Here is a 17,823-nt window from a genome sequence, read left to right as displayed (position 1 = left end):
GACAAAAAATCCGAAAAAATAGAGTTAATTATTTGACCAGGGGGAGGCGAATAAAGGAGGTGATCTAAATATTATTATATTTATGCATACGATAAATTATTTTAATTGACTTAAAAACTTCTTACATTTTTTTATTAAATTTACGATCATAAACGAACCTTCGCATACGGATACACACGTACACACGTAGATAGTATGTATCTTTATATAATACATTGGCTTTTCATCAAGTATGTTACCGTTGAAAATAGAGAGAGTGGATCGAAGAAGAGTGGCAATAGTTCATCGTTAAAATATTGCTAATTAGTTCTCTTCGGTAGAGTTCGAACCAAGCCGGTACCGATACATACTTGAGAGATCGATCCGAACGAATCGATGTTTTGTGAGATCTTTTGGAGAACGGGACATCATAAATCGAAGGGAAGAAATTAGCCATGGTCGGGCTCGCACTTCGATTTTATCCGGAGGCTGCAACCCATATTTTCTTATTTTCTTAGGCCTTGCAACGCTTCTACTTTCGCTGATGACTTTATCCTTTCGATCAACTCGCTTTTATATATATATATATACTATAATATTAGTCTAAATTATTTTTATAGAAATGATCGAAATATTTTCAAATATTCTAGCTTAATGTCTAATTAAAAAAGATGCTTTTTTATATATATATATATATATATAAATTAACTTGCGCTAGAATCGGTTGATTTTCATGATATTTTACAGGATGCACATGAGCGTGACAAAAATCGGGCCTACAAATTTACATCTCTACTGTACAAAGAAGACATACAAAATATTCTACTAATTTAATTTAAAAAATTATTTGAACATTTATATGACAAACCTTCTGGCAAACAATCTCGTCTTAAACTAAAGCTCTTAGAGTTACGTATTTTCATATCTATATATTTCAGTTATGAGAGCATAAAGATCGCTAAGAAATCATCGATGCATCGCCTTGGCCCACATATCATTTTACTTTCGGATTTATAGCATTCGAATATGAGATTCGTTCCACTTCAAATGCATCAAAATCCGAATCGGAAATTCACGATTTCCTTTCTTTTCATTTCGATATCATATTCCGTCTCTCTACGCGTTAGACTTATATCTTTATCAATCGATATCCGTGAATTTAAATAGTGAATTTTAAATTCGATTATTAAAACATTGTCACACTTATTAAATAAAAAATTTCAGACTGTCGTACCATCGACTTCAAATTTTTATTACGAAAGAATAAAAATTCGTCTGGAAAGAGGAGACAAATAAATAAATAAAAGAAATCGTTCCACAATATAGAATATTGTAATTGATTTCAAAGGATGACGTCCTGCCTATGCTGTCCTGCCTGGGGTTTCCTGCACCCCACATTTCGGGGTTTTTTTTTAATGATTACAATGTGACAAGCACATAGAATTTGAATTTATGTTCGCCGCTAAAGGGATTGCACGCATGCGCGTATGAAAGTCAGGCAGATAGACAGATAGACAAAGATTTATCGGTTCTTGGGTAAGTTTTGGTGGAGGGCAAGTTGAGTGAATTGTAAATGTTTCCGGCAGAACTTCACCAAGATGGCGTCCTCCGTTGGGGGCGAGTTTGTTTACGCCTCATGGCTCCCCACGTGGGAAAAGCAGCATGGCGCGCGTTACGGTCTTCGAAATCCTCTTCTTCCCCTTGTACTTTCTCTTTTTTATTTTATTCTGGCCACTCTTTGATCGACACTTCAAATTTCAACCTTAGCTAAAGTCGAATCACTATTGACACACAGATATACAGGATTCTTATACACCTGACCAAATGTTTAGCTTGAAAATTATTTTTTCTTTATATAAATTAGGAGAGTCAGAAAAATTAGATAAAAAAAGAAAAGAACATTGAACGACCCCTGTCGTGGTATAGAAGTTTGTGGTAGGTTGATAATAAAAGAAAAAAGAAAAAAGAATAGGATAGATGGAAGAAAAACGTCACCGAAAACGCATACGTATGCGAATGCAGTGAACGGTAATTCGTCGTTGTTTTTTGTAACCATAATTAACCTCTTCGGCCACAGTTTGTCCTCCATTAAGAACATTGACTTTCTAATTTGTACTTCTTCACTGTCTACCAATGACACAGACATTTTATGTATGCACTTACAAGGCTTTGCGTAGGCGCAGTAATATTAATGATTAAATCATAAATACTCGAATAATATATGTTGTTCGAAAAAGAAAATGTTTAGTGCACAAATTGTTAGACCTACGAGGCAAATTGACGATTTGTATTTTGTATGCAGTTTTGTTTACTTTGTCAAGCGATCATTCAGGTATGCTTCTAGGAATTTTAGGTTTACGAGTTCTTAGAAGAGTTTCATAAGGAAAACCATGTCTAAACTATAAAAGGGCACAGTAGCAAGGGACAAAAGAAGGAATAGACTACCGTTTGCTGGTATTCAGGTTACTCTTTTATGTATCTTTATTCGAAAGGCTTAAAAAAAACCCGAAAAGAAGAAAAGAAGTTGATAGCATCGATGATCAAAACCAACAACAACGATGAAAAGCTATTCAGATCGGAGGTAAAAATAATAGCACGTGGCTTGCCGACGCTACGCGCTGCTTTACGGCGCACTTTTACATGATCAAATAAAGAAACAATAATATCCTTTTATTCCTGTACATTTGTTATCATAAAATACAAAAGAATTCAACACGTAGGTACTAAAATATCTCATTATCAGTCTAGAAATGATTTTTCCTTGCGAACTGATTGAAACGAGAAACGATGATTGTTAAAGTAAACGATTGTTGAGCGTGCACGAGCTTAAAATTAGATCGTCAAAATATCTTGCCAAATAAATAATGAAAAAATGAAAGATTTGGATGACTTACATTTCATTCGTTGCGGAGCGTGCTGTTTCCTTCGGGGCATCTGCGTCCTTAGGGGTTGTTCAATTATCCCTGTGGACTCCAGTTCTTCTCTCTTCTTAGCTTCGATGAATTGGTCTCGAAAACAGAACGCGACGCCCGTACACTTAGAAAAATTCTGACAAAGGAAGAAACGCGGGAAACAAATGCCGACAGTCTCCCTCTTTATCTTTCTTTCTCTTTCTCTTTCTCTCTTTCTTTCTTCCTCTCCCTCTCTCTCTCTCTCTATTTCCCGCGCACACTACAGTTCACCCAAGCACACAACACGTGTCCGACGACCACTACCTCATCGTTATCGACGAAGATTCTATTTTCGTCGTCGATTTAATTGTCGAATTTTGTATCATCTTCCTCCTAATCATCATCGTCATCATCGTCATCATCTTCCTTATACAGCACTTGTTATTCATCGTTGGCTATTGTATACGACACCATACAATTTATTTTCTTTGCTTTTTATCGGAACAACCGAGAAACACTCATGCACTTTTCCACTTGCTTTTTTTATTTCTTCTTTGTCTTCTTCTTTTTCTTTTTCTTCTTATCAATACACCGTAGTCCGGGAGTAATTGTATAGATTTATGTATAGAATTTCTGTATTATTCTGCTGTTTTTAATATAGCAATTAATACTATTCATATACTAATTTTATCGATATTTTTCATCACACTTCTGCTCTAAACGATAATCATCGTCGATTATTCGTAATATTAATAATAATTGCAGAATGCAAAAGAAAGTTTAAAAAGTTGTCGAATAATACGCAGTGATACCAGTCTCGTATTTTTTCGGCCATCTTCGAATTCGTAGGCGCGAAAGAAGAAGAAGTCAGAAATCTGAGTGTCAGAGACCGATCGCCGCGCTCCGCGTAAACCCGCACTTTAATCAAACTATTTCGTGGTCGTCTCCATCGATATCATTGGTCGAACGACATGAGAGCACCTATGAAGAAAGGAAGTGAATATAGCAACATATAAAACTAAAAAAAAAAGAAGGTTTGAGTACGAAACCTTCTTTTGTTTCGCGTTATACGCGTATAATCTCTTCGCGAAGATAATAAATTCACGATAAACGAATGATAAAAAAGATTAGGAATAAAAAGAAGAAGAATAAGAAGAAGAAAATAGGATTTTTGTTTCGCGATTTTCGGAATCAATCCCGAGAGACTCCGTTTGTGAAACTCGCGCGCGACGTTCGTGAAGTTGGACAACGCGAAGATGGAGGCAAAAGAAAGAAAGAAAGAAAGAAAGAAATATAGAAAGATTAAGATGAAACGATAGAATAGAGAAAAAGAGAAAATTAGAAGAAAAATAAGTGAGTTAAAAAGAGAAAGAGAGAAAGAGAATGAGAGAGTGAATGCTTGGAAGGAAGGGGGTAGTAAGAGCGAGAGCGAGAGCGAGAGAGAGAGAGAGAGAGAGAAACGAAGAAGAAGAAGAAGAAGGAGGAGGAGGAGGAGGTGGTGGAGGAGGTGGAGGCTACCGTCGTTCGTGGATCGCGAAATCGAGCGGGCGGCGGTCCAGCGCTGACTGACTACGGACTGGCGTCGCGGCGGCAGGCCGCATGGTGGGGGGCCCCAGGAGTAGCAGTCCTCTTTCCCTCTCTCACTCCTTTCTATACTTCTCGTTTCGTCGCCCTCCTCGCCACCTCCACCTCTTCCTCCTTCTTCTCCTTCCTCCTCCACCTTCTCTTCCTTCTCTCCCTCGCACTCAGTCCAGCCGCGCCGCGTCTTTCTTCTTTCTCCTCCTTTCTCTCCTGCTCTCTCTCGTGCTCTCTCTCTCTCCTCCCCTCCCCTTTCGCTTAGCTCGACCGTTCGCGCCTCGCGCACGCGAATACAAAGATAGAAGAGAGGGCCAACCGGGGAGGGAGAGAAAGTCCGTCTATCCTATGCACTGAGAGACTCCTTTACCAAGTGAATGAGCGAATCACAATGATGGACAAGGATAAGATGTATCCTGATTGCACGACTGTTCTATGACGATGAGAAATTAATCACAATGACGATGATTTAACTGACACTTCACAAATACAATTAATCGAAAAATAAAACACTGTTGATTGATGCTATTGTTTTCACTGGATGCGTTTCGAAATCTATCGCGATTGTTTTTGTTTCACGTCGATAACAATCCACAGTTTTCTTTTGTTTCACTCTTATTTTAGACACTTTTCTTATTCGGTGATCTTTTCAAGGAATTTAAAGGAACGAAATGAAGAGAAAAATGTTTGGAAAATGCGTTAAGTGAAGGGCCTGAAAGCAGTGTGCGCACGAAAAGAGCTCGAAAAAGGAGGCGGGGCCCTCGTTCACGGTATCTGTTCTCCGCGTGCGGCACGATGAGAGTGCCTCCACGGGAGGGGAAAGGAACACGCTTCAGACAACTTACGCTTCTATTCGCCGCCGCGAGAGGCGCTCTCTTACGTGCGCGGTTTTACGGCGACGCGAGGACACACCTGTGAGTTTCTCAAAGTTTTCATTCTAATATCTTCTCATCGTAACACCATCCTGTTAGGTGAGTACGTATACGATGCACTTTTTCTTTACCTTCGATCAGAAAATGTAATTGACTTTGAGACTATCGGGGTTTAGATACGAGACGATGTTTTAGTAAACTAACCTCAAAAATACTTCTCGTTCTGTTCCAAACTACTGTTGAGCATCGTTGAGTAAGTTAGATATATAAGCCAAGTTAAAATAGTCGGCTCTAAGGCTTTGAAAAAAGAAGAAATATTTGACAATAATGAGTAGTTTTAAGTTGACGAGGTAACGCCAACGTTTTATTTATTTAGTATCTTGAGTAATAATGACACGTTCGTAACAATGTAACTTGGCGAATTGCCAGTAACGAAACAAGTATTTAACTTTTAGAAATCGTCGTATAGAACAGATATATACCTTCGTAAATCAAGTTTATAGAGGTGTACATAATGGTGTACAATATATACGAAATACTCTCTCGGATATTATACAATTTACTAATCGTACTATTTAGAATAATTTTCATAAATCAAATTTTTTAATGGATTATGACGGGTTACTTTTGTTGCACATTTCTTAATGTTTTATTTTAACACGAAGCTATGTGTTAAATAATAAATGTACAAAAATATTTTCAATATCTATATTTCCACATATTAATTGTTAGCATTTTTGTGAAAGAGAAATATGCAAAAATAAAATGAATCCAATGCTCATAATTACGACATAACCTCCAAACAGATAAGAATATCCGAATGAAGAAAAACCGGACAATATTTTTCGTGAGAGCAATACTCAATCAAAAGTAAGTTCGCTCAATTGTTTTTTGCCATTGTAGATACAATTTAAACAATCGAAGTGAGATGAAAAAGAAGAAATATGAAAGTAGGAACGAAATCTCCTCGTACATATTGCAATTCCATCATAGTATAGATTCGTTTTCAAGAAAGATAAGTTTAAGGTTTCAATAATTCGCTGAATTCTCCTCGATTGAGTCCTTTTTGGCGGGTAGGAGAAAGAATGATATGAACAAAAGATAAGGAGTTGACGTTTGGTCAGTGGATGACGGTGACGGTGACAGTGACGGTGACGATGACGATGACAGTGACAGTGGCAGACTGAAAGCATAAGGCAGGGGGCAACGCTGGCAACACTGGTTAATGCTGCGGGGCGAAGTAGTGCATTGGCGTACCAACTGGCAGTGCCCGCCTACCAGGCGGAGCCCGCATGATCTATAGCGTCATAGAACACCCCGGCTGCCGTGGTAGGAACTCGATGGATACGCCCACTCTGCGGAACGTGCGCGCTCTGCCCCCGCCAGGCCCACCACCTCCACCACCTCCACTCCACTCCACTCTACTGTACTGTACTCAACTCCACTCCACTCAACTCTACCACCACCACTGGCAGTGCCGTTCCAGAGGATGTTTATGCTCTTGGCTGGCGAGGTACGCCGTGTCTCTATCTAGTCGCGGCTCCGCGCTCCTTCGCTCTCCTTCCAAAGACGACGACGTTCTCTCTTCCTGCGCTACTGCCGATAACCTTCTTCTTCTTCTTCTTCTTCTTCTGCTTCTCCTCCTCCTCCTCCACCTTCTCCTCATCCTCCTTCTCTCTCTTTCAGTTAGATTATCCCGCCCTCCGGCCCTCTTTTATTCATTCGCCGTTCATTACCGCTAAACATTCCTGTCAATTAAAAGTGCAGCCGATTTACTGTTCAACCTCTCTGTCCCTCTTCCTCTCCGTTTCTTCGTATCATCTCCAACACTGCGCCCCCGCAAAGACCCCGCCTGTATCATATCGTCGATGGGACGTTAAACATCGACCGATCCTTTTACGCAAACTTTGCATCGAGCAGCTCCCAAGTTCCTTCTCGTCGACCATGCGACTCTCCATGTCGAGATCTTTTTCTTTATCGTCGGGGTTCCAACTATATTCTATTCTATATCAATTTTTATTGATCTCGAATACAACTCGGAGAAGATACGTTCACAAAGGAGATAGGATTTCTCAATTGTAATTATCTTTCTCTCATAAGTACTACTTACTTACTTACTTACTTACCTGCATAGTAAATAGGTAGACTGACCGACCGTACAAACTGGTTTTCAAAGTTGTCAGGGAAAAAACAGGAATTACCTGATAAATCGTATACTTTAGTTTGGTCTTTTCTTTCATTCGTTTTTTTCTTTCTTCAAAATTCTTCAAGTCAAGATTACCTGGACGACTCGATGACACGACATTCATCAGTTATTTATGGGGTTGGGACTTTGATAATTTACACAACGAAAGAAACTTTACGTATTCTCGAAATATCCTAATTATATGATCTTTTTTGTCTACTTTCATTTTAAGCGCATTTGCATAGAACGACTTGGTATCGATGGTAACGCCAGGATTCGATCGAACTTTATGCGCGATTTCTTCTATCCTCTCTTCTCTCTTTCTCTCTCCACCTTTCTTTTATGTATGCATACAGATACATAGGAACAAACTTACACACGCTTACATTAGGGTCTTTGCTCTTCGACGTAGACGCGTAGGACGTTCCGTGCGGGGCCGAATATCAGAGAGAATAATTTACTTCAACGACGATCGTCGCATCGTTTTTGTTCGTGTCGTCGTCGTCGTAGTCGTCGTCGTAGTCGTCGTAGTCGTAGTCGTCGTCGTAGAGAAGTGGTCATGCCGTTTCTAGTTTCAACCCGCATCAAGCCAATTCGACGCCGACGAAATTCGCGGCCCGACGTTTACGAGACCGTTTATTAGGTGACGTTCCCATTGAGCGACTTGTCTGTGAGCTGAATATTTCGCCTCTTTCCAGAATCTACATGGGAAAGTTCCACGCGATATTTGTTCACCCAGGATACACACCTAGAAATATAACCGAATATTGGCGAAAACCCTACGACAAAGAACACGGATAGAAATTTACCGTGACGCGATAAATACTTTGTGAGTTCAACTAGGCAACCTTTTACGACAGGTCAAGGAAAGAGAGAAAGGAATAATCTCAAACACCAAAGTCTTAGCGTTCTAGAGAGAATAGAACAAACTAATCAACTGTAATCATCCTATTCTTATGAAAATAATGTACCATTAATTATTAAACCTTTAACTGTTGGATACTTGTAATAAAATGTCATCTCTGTGAACGCTAAGTACCATTTATAAAATTGATACACGATCGAGTATTACTGTCTCTAAACTTTCTAACTAATCTGACTATACCAAGGTATACCTCCAATAAAAAATCAGATTAATTATAAGAAAAATAGGAATTTTTAATCAGCGTTGAGAGAACTCGTGGTGGACTGGGAAGTTTTACAGGTGATGAAAAATATGGAAAGGGAAAAATAAAAATGAGAACAAAAATAGAAACCAACAAATGAAAAAATGGTGAGAAGCGTGCGTGCGGTCAGACGAAGAATGTTGGAGGGTTGTTGGGTTTACGCGAGAGAGTAAGAGAGAGAGAAAGAGAGAGAGAGAGTCTCTTCTGTCACGTAGCAGAGGGGGATAGCCGCGGGGGGTTTCCTTTTACGAGCATTGCCGTCGTCAGTGGACGCGCCCGGAGGTACTAAACTTGCGAATATTTCGCAAGGCGTCCCGTTATGCAACGACAATGTGGGTCAGTGCACAAACCGACCCTCCTCGTCGACCCTCCCCTAGTCTTCCTTGTGGAACGTTTTAGCGGTAGGTATAGTGTAGTAGGAGTCTCCCTGCGGGATCCGAAATAAGTGCATCTCGTAAAATAAAGTACCACGCACCGCTTTCCACGGTTCTCTTCTAGTCTAGCAACCATCGTCGATCCAACGTCCAGTTTTCTCCGACATCGTTTATCTATAATTCTATGCATGCATATATATGAACCCTTTAAATTTGTCAACGTCTCAACGTGATTTCATTTAACAGATTATTGACACGATATGTCGCAAACATTTTCAGAACAATATACGATCGCGTTTATATAAATTTTGTTATTATTATTCATACCTTTTATCGATAGCTCGTGTGGATACCGATGCAAGCTTATTTTTAGCTTAGTAGTTACCAATGCAAATATATATTTCCGTTCAATTCGTTTAGAAACGATCATATGTATGATTTGATTTATGACAGGGACAGGGACAACTTTACGAAATTGTATACGGGCTTTTCGGAGGTCCTGACAAGAGCGATACGGTTAACGCGAGTGCTATGTTGTATGTCCAGTGTAAAAAAGTATCGGTTAAGATGGTGTAGCTTTAAATCTGTGCGCGTCTAGCTTTCGCATCGGGTCCATCGATGCGTGGGCGGTCTGGCGTGTGTGTGTGTGTGCGTGTGTGTGTATACGCGAAAAACGTTTAGCACGAAGTATACATGGATACGCGAAATGCAAACGTTTGAAAATAGATCTTCGCGTACATATATGTATATATATATATATGTATATATATATATCGACGTTTCACTTCCTATGCCCATAAATTTGGTATAAAAAATCGAGTATACGAAATAGTTTACAGACGTCGATTGGCATCCGTTAAATATTTCACGTTTGTTGCCAAATTGAATTGTGCGTGCCTGTTGTAGTAGGTGTACAGCTAGCTAGGCGTTACATTTATTTTTTTCTATCACTTCGTTCGCACCAACGTCTATGTTTTTGTTTTTCAGAAAACCAAACGAAAATGTTCATTTGTCCTAATAAACTCGGTTACTTCGTGAAATATGACCAATAAATAATGACCATCGACGTTGTCGCGTGCCACTTTACAAGATTCTATTACCACGAAAATCATCCGAATGACAAGTCAAAAATATATCTTTGTACTTTTATCAAATTGCTCAGGAGAAAGAATAAAATAGAAAAGGAATAGAACATTAGTCACGTATCAGCTATAACAAGTAGAAACCAATCTTCCTTTTCGTCACTCCAATTATCCCAATACGATTATTTTCAAGGACGTATATATACTTTTTTCTGACCGAAGTTATCTTGGGTAGGGTCGTGAGAAACCTTCAAAGTACGAGACTACATTTTTTCTTTCTTCCCTTTTTCCTACGGTCCGCAGTCATAAATTATCCGTTTCTTTTTTTTTTCTTTTTTCTTTTTTTCGGAAAACTAAAATAGTAAGGAGAAGTAGAAAAGAATGGAGATATCTACGAAGAGAAACAACTGTTCGGAAATAGTTAACTCAAATTTCAAAAAATCTATCTCTCCTTCGAAGTAACCTTCAAATATAGAAAATATTTTCAATGTAGAAAAAACGAAGATGTCGAGATATTCATTCGAAAGGATTACCCACGAGTGTGCGAAAAATATTCTGCTTGCATAGAACGGAATATTTTAACGATCGATAAATTATCAAACTCGATGTTTCGATTGAAATCTGTAACGGAAGGCCCAGAGACGTTCGTTGTTCCTACATTGAATTAGATTTAGATAGGTGTGTATGTAATAATTGTAGAGTGTTTTTGCAGGGGTGGGGGGGATGAACCTATTTATCGTCGTTTATGTTAGTTTTGGGGTAGTACGCTTTAAACGTACGGTAAAGCGTAGGTACCTACGGGCAAGGAGTGCTTAAATCGTCGGAATAGTTGCTACTCGTTCTTCTCTCGGAGTTATAAATAAGCGTTACACGCTCGTTAGGTCGAAATAAAAGTTTTACGACTCTATCGAGAGCCGGTTACGGATAGAAAGGATGGTCAAGAATAGTACTACGATTTCTCTCTCTCTCTCTCTCCCTCTCTCCGTTTCGATATTTTCCTCTTTGTTTCTTCTTCTCCTTCTTCTTCTTCTTCTTCTTCTTCACCTCTCCTACGTGATTCGCGCGGAGTTTTACTATAGAATGCGCGAGATACGGTGTGGCGCAAATAAAAGAAAAATTTGCACCGAGTCCATCGGATTCATCGATCGCGGCTAAAGAAAATGCGAAGAGGCGTCTTTACCTTCGCTTACTCGTAAAAGTTTCTTCAAACGAGGGAACTTTAAACTTCTACCATATAATCTATATTTTATATCTCATAAAAAGATATTAACCCGTTTGCAGTCAAACTCTACCTGGGTAGCACGGACACGAGCCCGACACTATTATAAAATATTAATTTAACATTTTCATCGTTATACAATACTCCAAATTTACTAATAATAAGTTACGACAAACGAAACTGCATGGAAATAAATGAATGCATACGACATCATTCCTAATAACGTGTTTATTACTAAATTAGACGAAGAAAATGCAGATTTGCATTTGCAAATTTAACGTGTTAAACTTATACGTTAAATAAATCCAACGTTCAAGATATCAAAATTCAATTAGTTGTTTTGTTCGCGAACATTGAATAAAGTAATACGAAGTGAAAATAGTTGGAAATTGGCAAGGGGGACGAAAGAGCAAAATTAGCGTTGACCGGACGAAATCGAGCTTTTTGAGAATTTTTCGTCCTAGGGAGAAAAAATCGTAAGGAAAGATGTGTGGAAAATAAGAAGAAGAAACAAGGAAGAATCGCGAAAGGCGCGAGTCTCTTTGTGACGACGACGACGACGACGACGACGAGGACGGTGGCAGGAGGTCAGGGGTCGAGTGTCGGTGTGTATAGGAGCGTTGGCATTAGGGAGAGAAAGAGATGGGAAGAAGCCGTGGTACGAACAGGGTAAGAAGGAAGAGAATGAGGAGGTGGGGAGGGGAGAGAGGTTTCGACGATAGGGCGAAGGAAGGAGGGTGAATGAGGGTGGCGGAGGGTGGAGGAGGGTGGGGAACGCAGAGAGAAGCCGAGGTCCGTCGGTATCGATCGGGCGTCTGCGGTAGATTGACACGTGTCATGGCCGCCTCCCGCTCTCTTTCTCTCTCCCTTCTCGCGGGAGCGCATCGAGAGAAATAGACAGAGTCGGAGACGGTAAGAGGTGGGAAAAGGATAGCTGACCGAGATGTGGAAGAAGAGCGTAGAGGGGGTGGGGTGGGGTGGCTCGGATAGGGAGTTTTCGAGAGAAACAGAGAAAAAGGAATAAGAGGGAAAGGCGCGAGGGGGTGGCGAGGTAGCGAACGGCAGTAGCAGCAGCGGGGTAGGGTAGCGCGCCGTCGAAGGTGGTGGGTGGGTGGTGGGTAAGCAAGCAAGCAGGCAAGCAAGCAAGCAAGCAAGCAAGCGAGCGAGCGAGCGACCGACCGACCGACCGACCGAGCAAGAGAGAGTTTAGGGGTGGCGGGAGGGTCGGAGGGGACGAGGGAAAAGGACATTAAGGTGCGTAATAGCCAGCGGGGCGAGCGCGCACCGCCGCGGCATCGATTAGACAGAGGCTCCCTCGTCCCACTACTAGAATGCAGCCCACCCTTTGCCTCTCAGCCCTCTTCCTCATCCTCCTCATCCTCCTCCACCTACTCCGTCGAACTGGAGAGCCCCCGAGTACGTGCTCTACATACACACCCGGTCGCTTATGTCAGTTCCTGTCCTGCTGCTGCTGGTGGTGCCGCCGCCGCCGCCGCTGAGAAGCTGAAAGAGAGGGGATAAAAAGAGAGACAGAATCGTGAGAGGGTACGGAGTCGAGGTGAACCCACCTCCGACTGACTCTCCCCGCACCTATACCTATACCTATTCCTATACCTATACCTACCACCTATCTTATCGCACCTACACACGCTGAACGCACACGAGACCGCTCTCGCTCGCACGCCACCCAGCGGGGACACCAACGTCTAACGTCGTTATAAACATTAACGGAGCGGCTCAATATTCCCCGGACCTTGCATCCATCCCCTATACTCTTCTTACCCCTTGCCACTCTCTCTACCCTCGGCTAGCCACTTCTACGATACGATGGCCAACCCTCCTACGTCCACCGGACTCTCGCACGAGTCGAGCTCACCTTACTACAGCTTCCGAATCCTACCGACTACTCGCTCCTACGGATTTTACTCCGAGGCTATCGAGATATCGAAAAGACTATACGGAATGAAAATGAAACAGATGATAGGATAATGTAGTGTCCCTATCTTTTGTTATTTTCTTCAACCCCTTCTAAGATCACCCTTCTGCTACTTTTCTTTTTTCTTTTTTTTTTCTTCAATTTTATATCATTGTTCTATTCTTTCAAAAGTTGATTAACACCAACGCGATCTTATTTACAACGAAACAACGAATACCGTATTAGATGTAGGTCCTTTCAACAGAATCTCGTAGCATCTTAGTTAGTTGGAAAAAGAAAAAGAATGGAATAGAGTCTTGGGTGCTCACTGGCTAAGATCGGGATCGTCTAATTTCGTTCGACGAGTCCCATAAGGATTCCTCTCATCTCCTTTTTCTTTTTCCTGCTTTTCTTTTTTCTCATTTCCACCGACTCGAAGCTTCGATTTTGACGATGGTGGTGTTCAGAAAAGGGGCAGCAGAAAGTTCGTTTCTTCGTTCGTTATGTTGAACTCGTGTATAAGGGTTCGTCTTGATTATCGTACATCGTGATGATTATTAAGGAACGAGAAGAACAGGAAATTCTCAATCATTCCGATTGGATTAGAAAGGATGTTAGGTAGAGGAGGGTCTAAAAGATCGTTTCATCTTATTTGTAGGAAAATCAACGGTTCTCTTAATTACATTGAAAAAAATCATGGATAATTACATCGTAGATAGGTGTGTGTATATATGTCTAAGGGTTTATTTATCGAAAAGACACCATATTGTGAGAGAGAAAGAAAACGAAACAAAAATATATCAATCATTCATTTGATATCCTTTTTTCGTTTCTTACTCGTAGCTTTCTGCGAAGAAGGTAGTCGCGGATTTTCTTGTAAACGTTCGTCTTCCTTATCGTCCTGTCTCTCTCTCTCTCTCTCTCTCTCTCTCTTACACGAGGGATCCCTCGAAGCACGGAGAAATTCGTCTACTTCTCGCGCGTTCAACAAGTTTCCACCCTTCTCTTTGCTTCTCTCCGCCGACGTTGTTGGATGGATCGCTAGGTGACCACGTCGACGTGCCGTACCATTACTTTTCGCACTTTTTCCAAAAGCGTCTCTCTGAAAGCTTGCTCTCCTTTTTTTTTCCTCTCTTTTCGCGCGGGTGTATCTCTCTTTCTGGCCCGAAGGGTCAGCAGGTGTTCCAACTTTTTGCCATCATTCCAATCCGTAATGAAAAGAATTGGTCATTGGCCATCGTCGATCAACGAAGAACGATAATGCTACCTAGAACCATAACTAGTTAACGAAAACTCAGTGTACTTCGAACTCGAACGCGATATGTCAACGTTGGATATCATATTGACGTATCGACTTCTCCAACGTTGTTCACGAACCATCGGCCAATTAACGGGTCTCTTTGTTTTTTCAACAAATACTCGTAAATCTCAACAGATCCATCCGGTTCGTTTTATCCAACCCCTACTCCCCCTTTCCAGCCTCCTCTTCCTATCAAACACGTTCCACGCTTCGAAACGTTATCCCTCTGTATACGTGTATCTATATACTTACACGATATTCGAGATACGCGCACGCATACACGCACAAGTACGATCCTTCCAATTTTCCAAATATCTTCTCCTCATATCGGTTAACGTGCCGTTCTAATCCTGACGAAATTCTTTTTTCTTATTTATTTTCGTTCGGCACACGTGCCAAGGATTTGCGTTATCATTTTTTCAAGAAATTTAAATTAACGAAGAATAGAAAGAACAGAGAGATAATAAACAGAAATTCGTTATTCCATTAAAGGTATATAATGTTTGTTCTTCACTTTTAATTTATCGCATAATTTTTGATCAAACATATTATTTGTAAGTTTAATAAATATTGGAAAAATTCGTAATCGTTCAGGTATATAGAACGCTTGATTAAACCGATAAATCGAGTGGTTTTTATTCAGGAATAAAAAGGTACTTTCCGATTGTCGACTAGTCCTTCTTCTTTCTTCTTTCTGTATGCATCTCGCTGTGTAAAGCAGTGGTAGGTTTTAAAGTGACAATACATATCGACTGAACTTAACGCTGTAAGGGGATAGAAAGTTTGGTGGCGCACGCGTCAGTTCTCCGCGGTAGTCTCCGAGAACACCCTTCTCTCCAGGTTTCCCTTCTCCCTTCTCCTTCCACCCTTCTCCCTTTTCCCTTTTCTCTTTCTACTCTGCTCCTCGAACGTTGTCCCTTTCGTATAACACGAATCTACAAATACGTGCCATTTGAAAGTCTTTTGTTCGAACGACGATGCGGATAAACGTTCAACGACGATTGCACGAACACTTTTTTCCATACATACAAAATCATGTGATTAGAATTACAACAAATATTGTAATCTTTATTAGTAGAGATCATCTTTTAACGTAAAAGAACAATAACGTTGACCCTGTACATATTATCAACATTCGAAATAATTATCGGATTTTTGTTTCCTAAAAAGGAAAGAATCATAAATGATAAATAAAAGAAAAACTCAGGCTAGCGTAAAAATAAGTTAAAGATAAACAAATATAAACTAGCTTCTCGATCATTTTGACAAAGAGAACGTATTTCGAGTACTGCTGTTGGATGAAAATTTCATTCGACGCTTCTCTATCTTTCTCACTCTGTTTCTCTTTGTTAGCTTAATAAGACGCGAGACGTAGAAGAGAGGAGGTCGCTGCCGGTTCACAGACTTTGTAAAAGCGGCGGGGGTGGCACGCGGAGAAAGGGCGCAACACGAGGAGGGTGAGTTAGTTGGTTGGTTGGTTGGCGAGGGGGTGAAGGTGGCGAAGGAAGGACGGCTTGCGGACGGGGTTGCCAAGGGGTGCGGGGTTGCTTGAGGCTAACAGAGGGAGAGAGAGCGAGGGGCTGAGGGGAGAGGAAGCGGGAGGAGAAGTGTCGTCGTCCGAATAACGGCCAAGCGGCATCGACCGATCTTCCAACCCCCCCGAAGCCCGTGCGAAGCGTCAACTTGTTTCCCTTGTGTTCTGCGAATATCGGTCCTTCAATTTGCCCGCTGCGGTTCGCTAACGCGCTTCTCTTTTACTCCTTTCCCCACGTCTTTATATCCTTTTATTTAGTTTTTCTTCTTCTCTTTTACCATTCCTTTCTTTCGCTTATTCTTCTTCTTCTTCTTCATTTCATCTTTTGATTGGAACAATTGTATTCGATAGGAGAGGAACGATCTAACGCGTAAGAGAACGTTCCTTCCATAGGACACGGTCCTATCTCCTCCTATGTTCTTTCTTTTTAAAAATTGTTAATCGAGATAACGCGAATTTTCCGGGATAAAAGTTGTTTGAAATAATTGGAACGATTAAAGTAAGTAGTACGTGCTTATTACGCGTTCACAGTTGCTAAATACTTTCTATGCAAATGGATCGCCAGGGATGATCATAGTTGGGAATCGAGTCGCGCGATCTAACAGGGCGTTATCGCTGCTTAAACTTAATTACGGGGAAGGTGAAGAAAAAAACATTGGGTTTAGTTGGATTGCAAAAAGAATGATTAACGAAGGGATTGTCCTAGTATTCGTCGATGGAAGATGGAGGGTTACGAGGACGACGACGATACGCACTTTTGTATAAAGTGTCACGTTACGATACACGGATTAGAAAATTATGTTCGTCATCGTCAATTAGGGTGTCGTCCACCCGACGACAAAGCAGAAACCGCACGAGAATCGCCCTCGACTCCTACCACGGTATCTTATCCGGAGATACTGAACGCAGATGCTTTCTTCAGTTCGTTGGAATTACAGAGCAGTTCGAAATCGAATCCCAGACGTACGAATACTCTATTAGAGAGTAACAGGAAATACAAGAGGAACGAACGACGAAAGAAAGGTCAAAAGACGCCTGCGGATACCGAGGATTCCAAAGAAAAGCTTCACAGTATGTTACCAGCTGATACCGATTTGGACGATCCCGAGGAACACCTCTGCATTCCGTCTTTCGTTGGGTTCTCCGATATCGTTACTTCAACCGCCAATAAATCTACGACCACTGTCAATTCAAACAAATTGAATCAATCGATTAGACATTCGACTATAAACATCGAAGCTTCGAGTTTTCCGATCAAACACGAACCGGATCATTCCTTGGAAGGTTTAGTTAATGATTCCAAACAAACCGATAGAAAAAAGCCGGAAGAAAATCAAAGAATCGAACAAGATCATCATCAGACGTGGCTGGACGACTCGATATTAGCCGATCTCGTTGAAAATAATGAGAATAAAGATTTGACCAGATACGAGGAATTCGAGTATCAGCAGGACGTTGACTCGGACGATGATATGTTGGACGAAGATCTTGCCGAGGAGGAATCTTATTCCGAATCCGACGACGGTGAAGATCAGGAAAGACCACCACGAGGTCACACAGGTGGAAAATGGAAACCTGGCTTGAACGATCTTCCTCAGAATATAACTCAGTTGCAGGACGACGAGGTAGAAGTCGAAGAGGATCAACATTCGGAACACCCACCGCCCAGTTACACGGGTGGCAAGTGGAGGCCCACGGAATCAGCTCAGGTAAAAAATCCTAAATAATCGT

The 17,823-nt window shown here is 41.1% G+C and overlaps 2 protein-coding genes across 7 annotated transcripts in view; one reads left to right on the top strand and one right to left on the bottom strand.

Annotated features, from left to right (window-relative positions):
- Nucleotides 1-4,436, bottom strand: part of LOC122522656 (protein tiptop) — a 130,916-nt gene extending 126,480 nt beyond the window's left edge. For 2 of the 3 annotated variants that reach the window (XM_043643912.1, XM_043643913.1), the window contains exon 1: nt 2,874-4,066. Coding sequence is in view for 1 of the 3 variants with exons in the window: in XM_043643913.1 (XP_043499848.1) it covers nt 2,874-2,913 (40 nt within the window). In the remaining 2 variants the exon portion in view is untranslated. Of the gene's footprint in view, nt 1-2,873; nt 4,067-4,388 lie in introns of those variants that run through there. The other variant, XM_043643909.1, reaches the window with a different exon arrangement.
- LOC122522657 (zinc finger protein 473) overlaps nt 1-17,823 on the top strand; it is a 49,615-nt gene that overhangs the window by 11,533 nt on the left and 20,259 nt on the right. The window contains exons 1-2 of one of the 4 annotated variants that reach the window (XM_043643917.1): nt 5,329-5,416; nt 16,799-17,801. In XM_043643917.1, coding sequence (XP_043499852.1) covers nt 16,815-17,801 — 987 coding nt within the window. In that variant the 5' untranslated portion in view covers nt 5,329-5,416; nt 16,799-16,814. Of the gene's footprint in view, nt 1-5,328; nt 5,417-16,623; nt 17,802-17,823 lie in introns of those variants that run through there. The other 3 variants (XM_043643919.1, XM_043643916.1, XM_043643915.1) reach the window with 3 other exon arrangements.

Source organism: Polistes fuscatus, unplaced genomic scaffold (genome assembly GCF_010416935.1).
Source record: "Polistes fuscatus isolate 324 unplaced genomic scaffold, CU_Pfus_HIC Scaffold5, whole genome shotgun sequence".
NCBI classification, from domain to species: domain Eukaryota; kingdom Metazoa; phylum Arthropoda; class Insecta; order Hymenoptera; family Vespidae; genus Polistes; species Polistes fuscatus.
The sequence above is the reverse complement of the archived record's forward strand: the minus strand, read 5'-3'. Positions and strand labels throughout refer to the sequence as shown.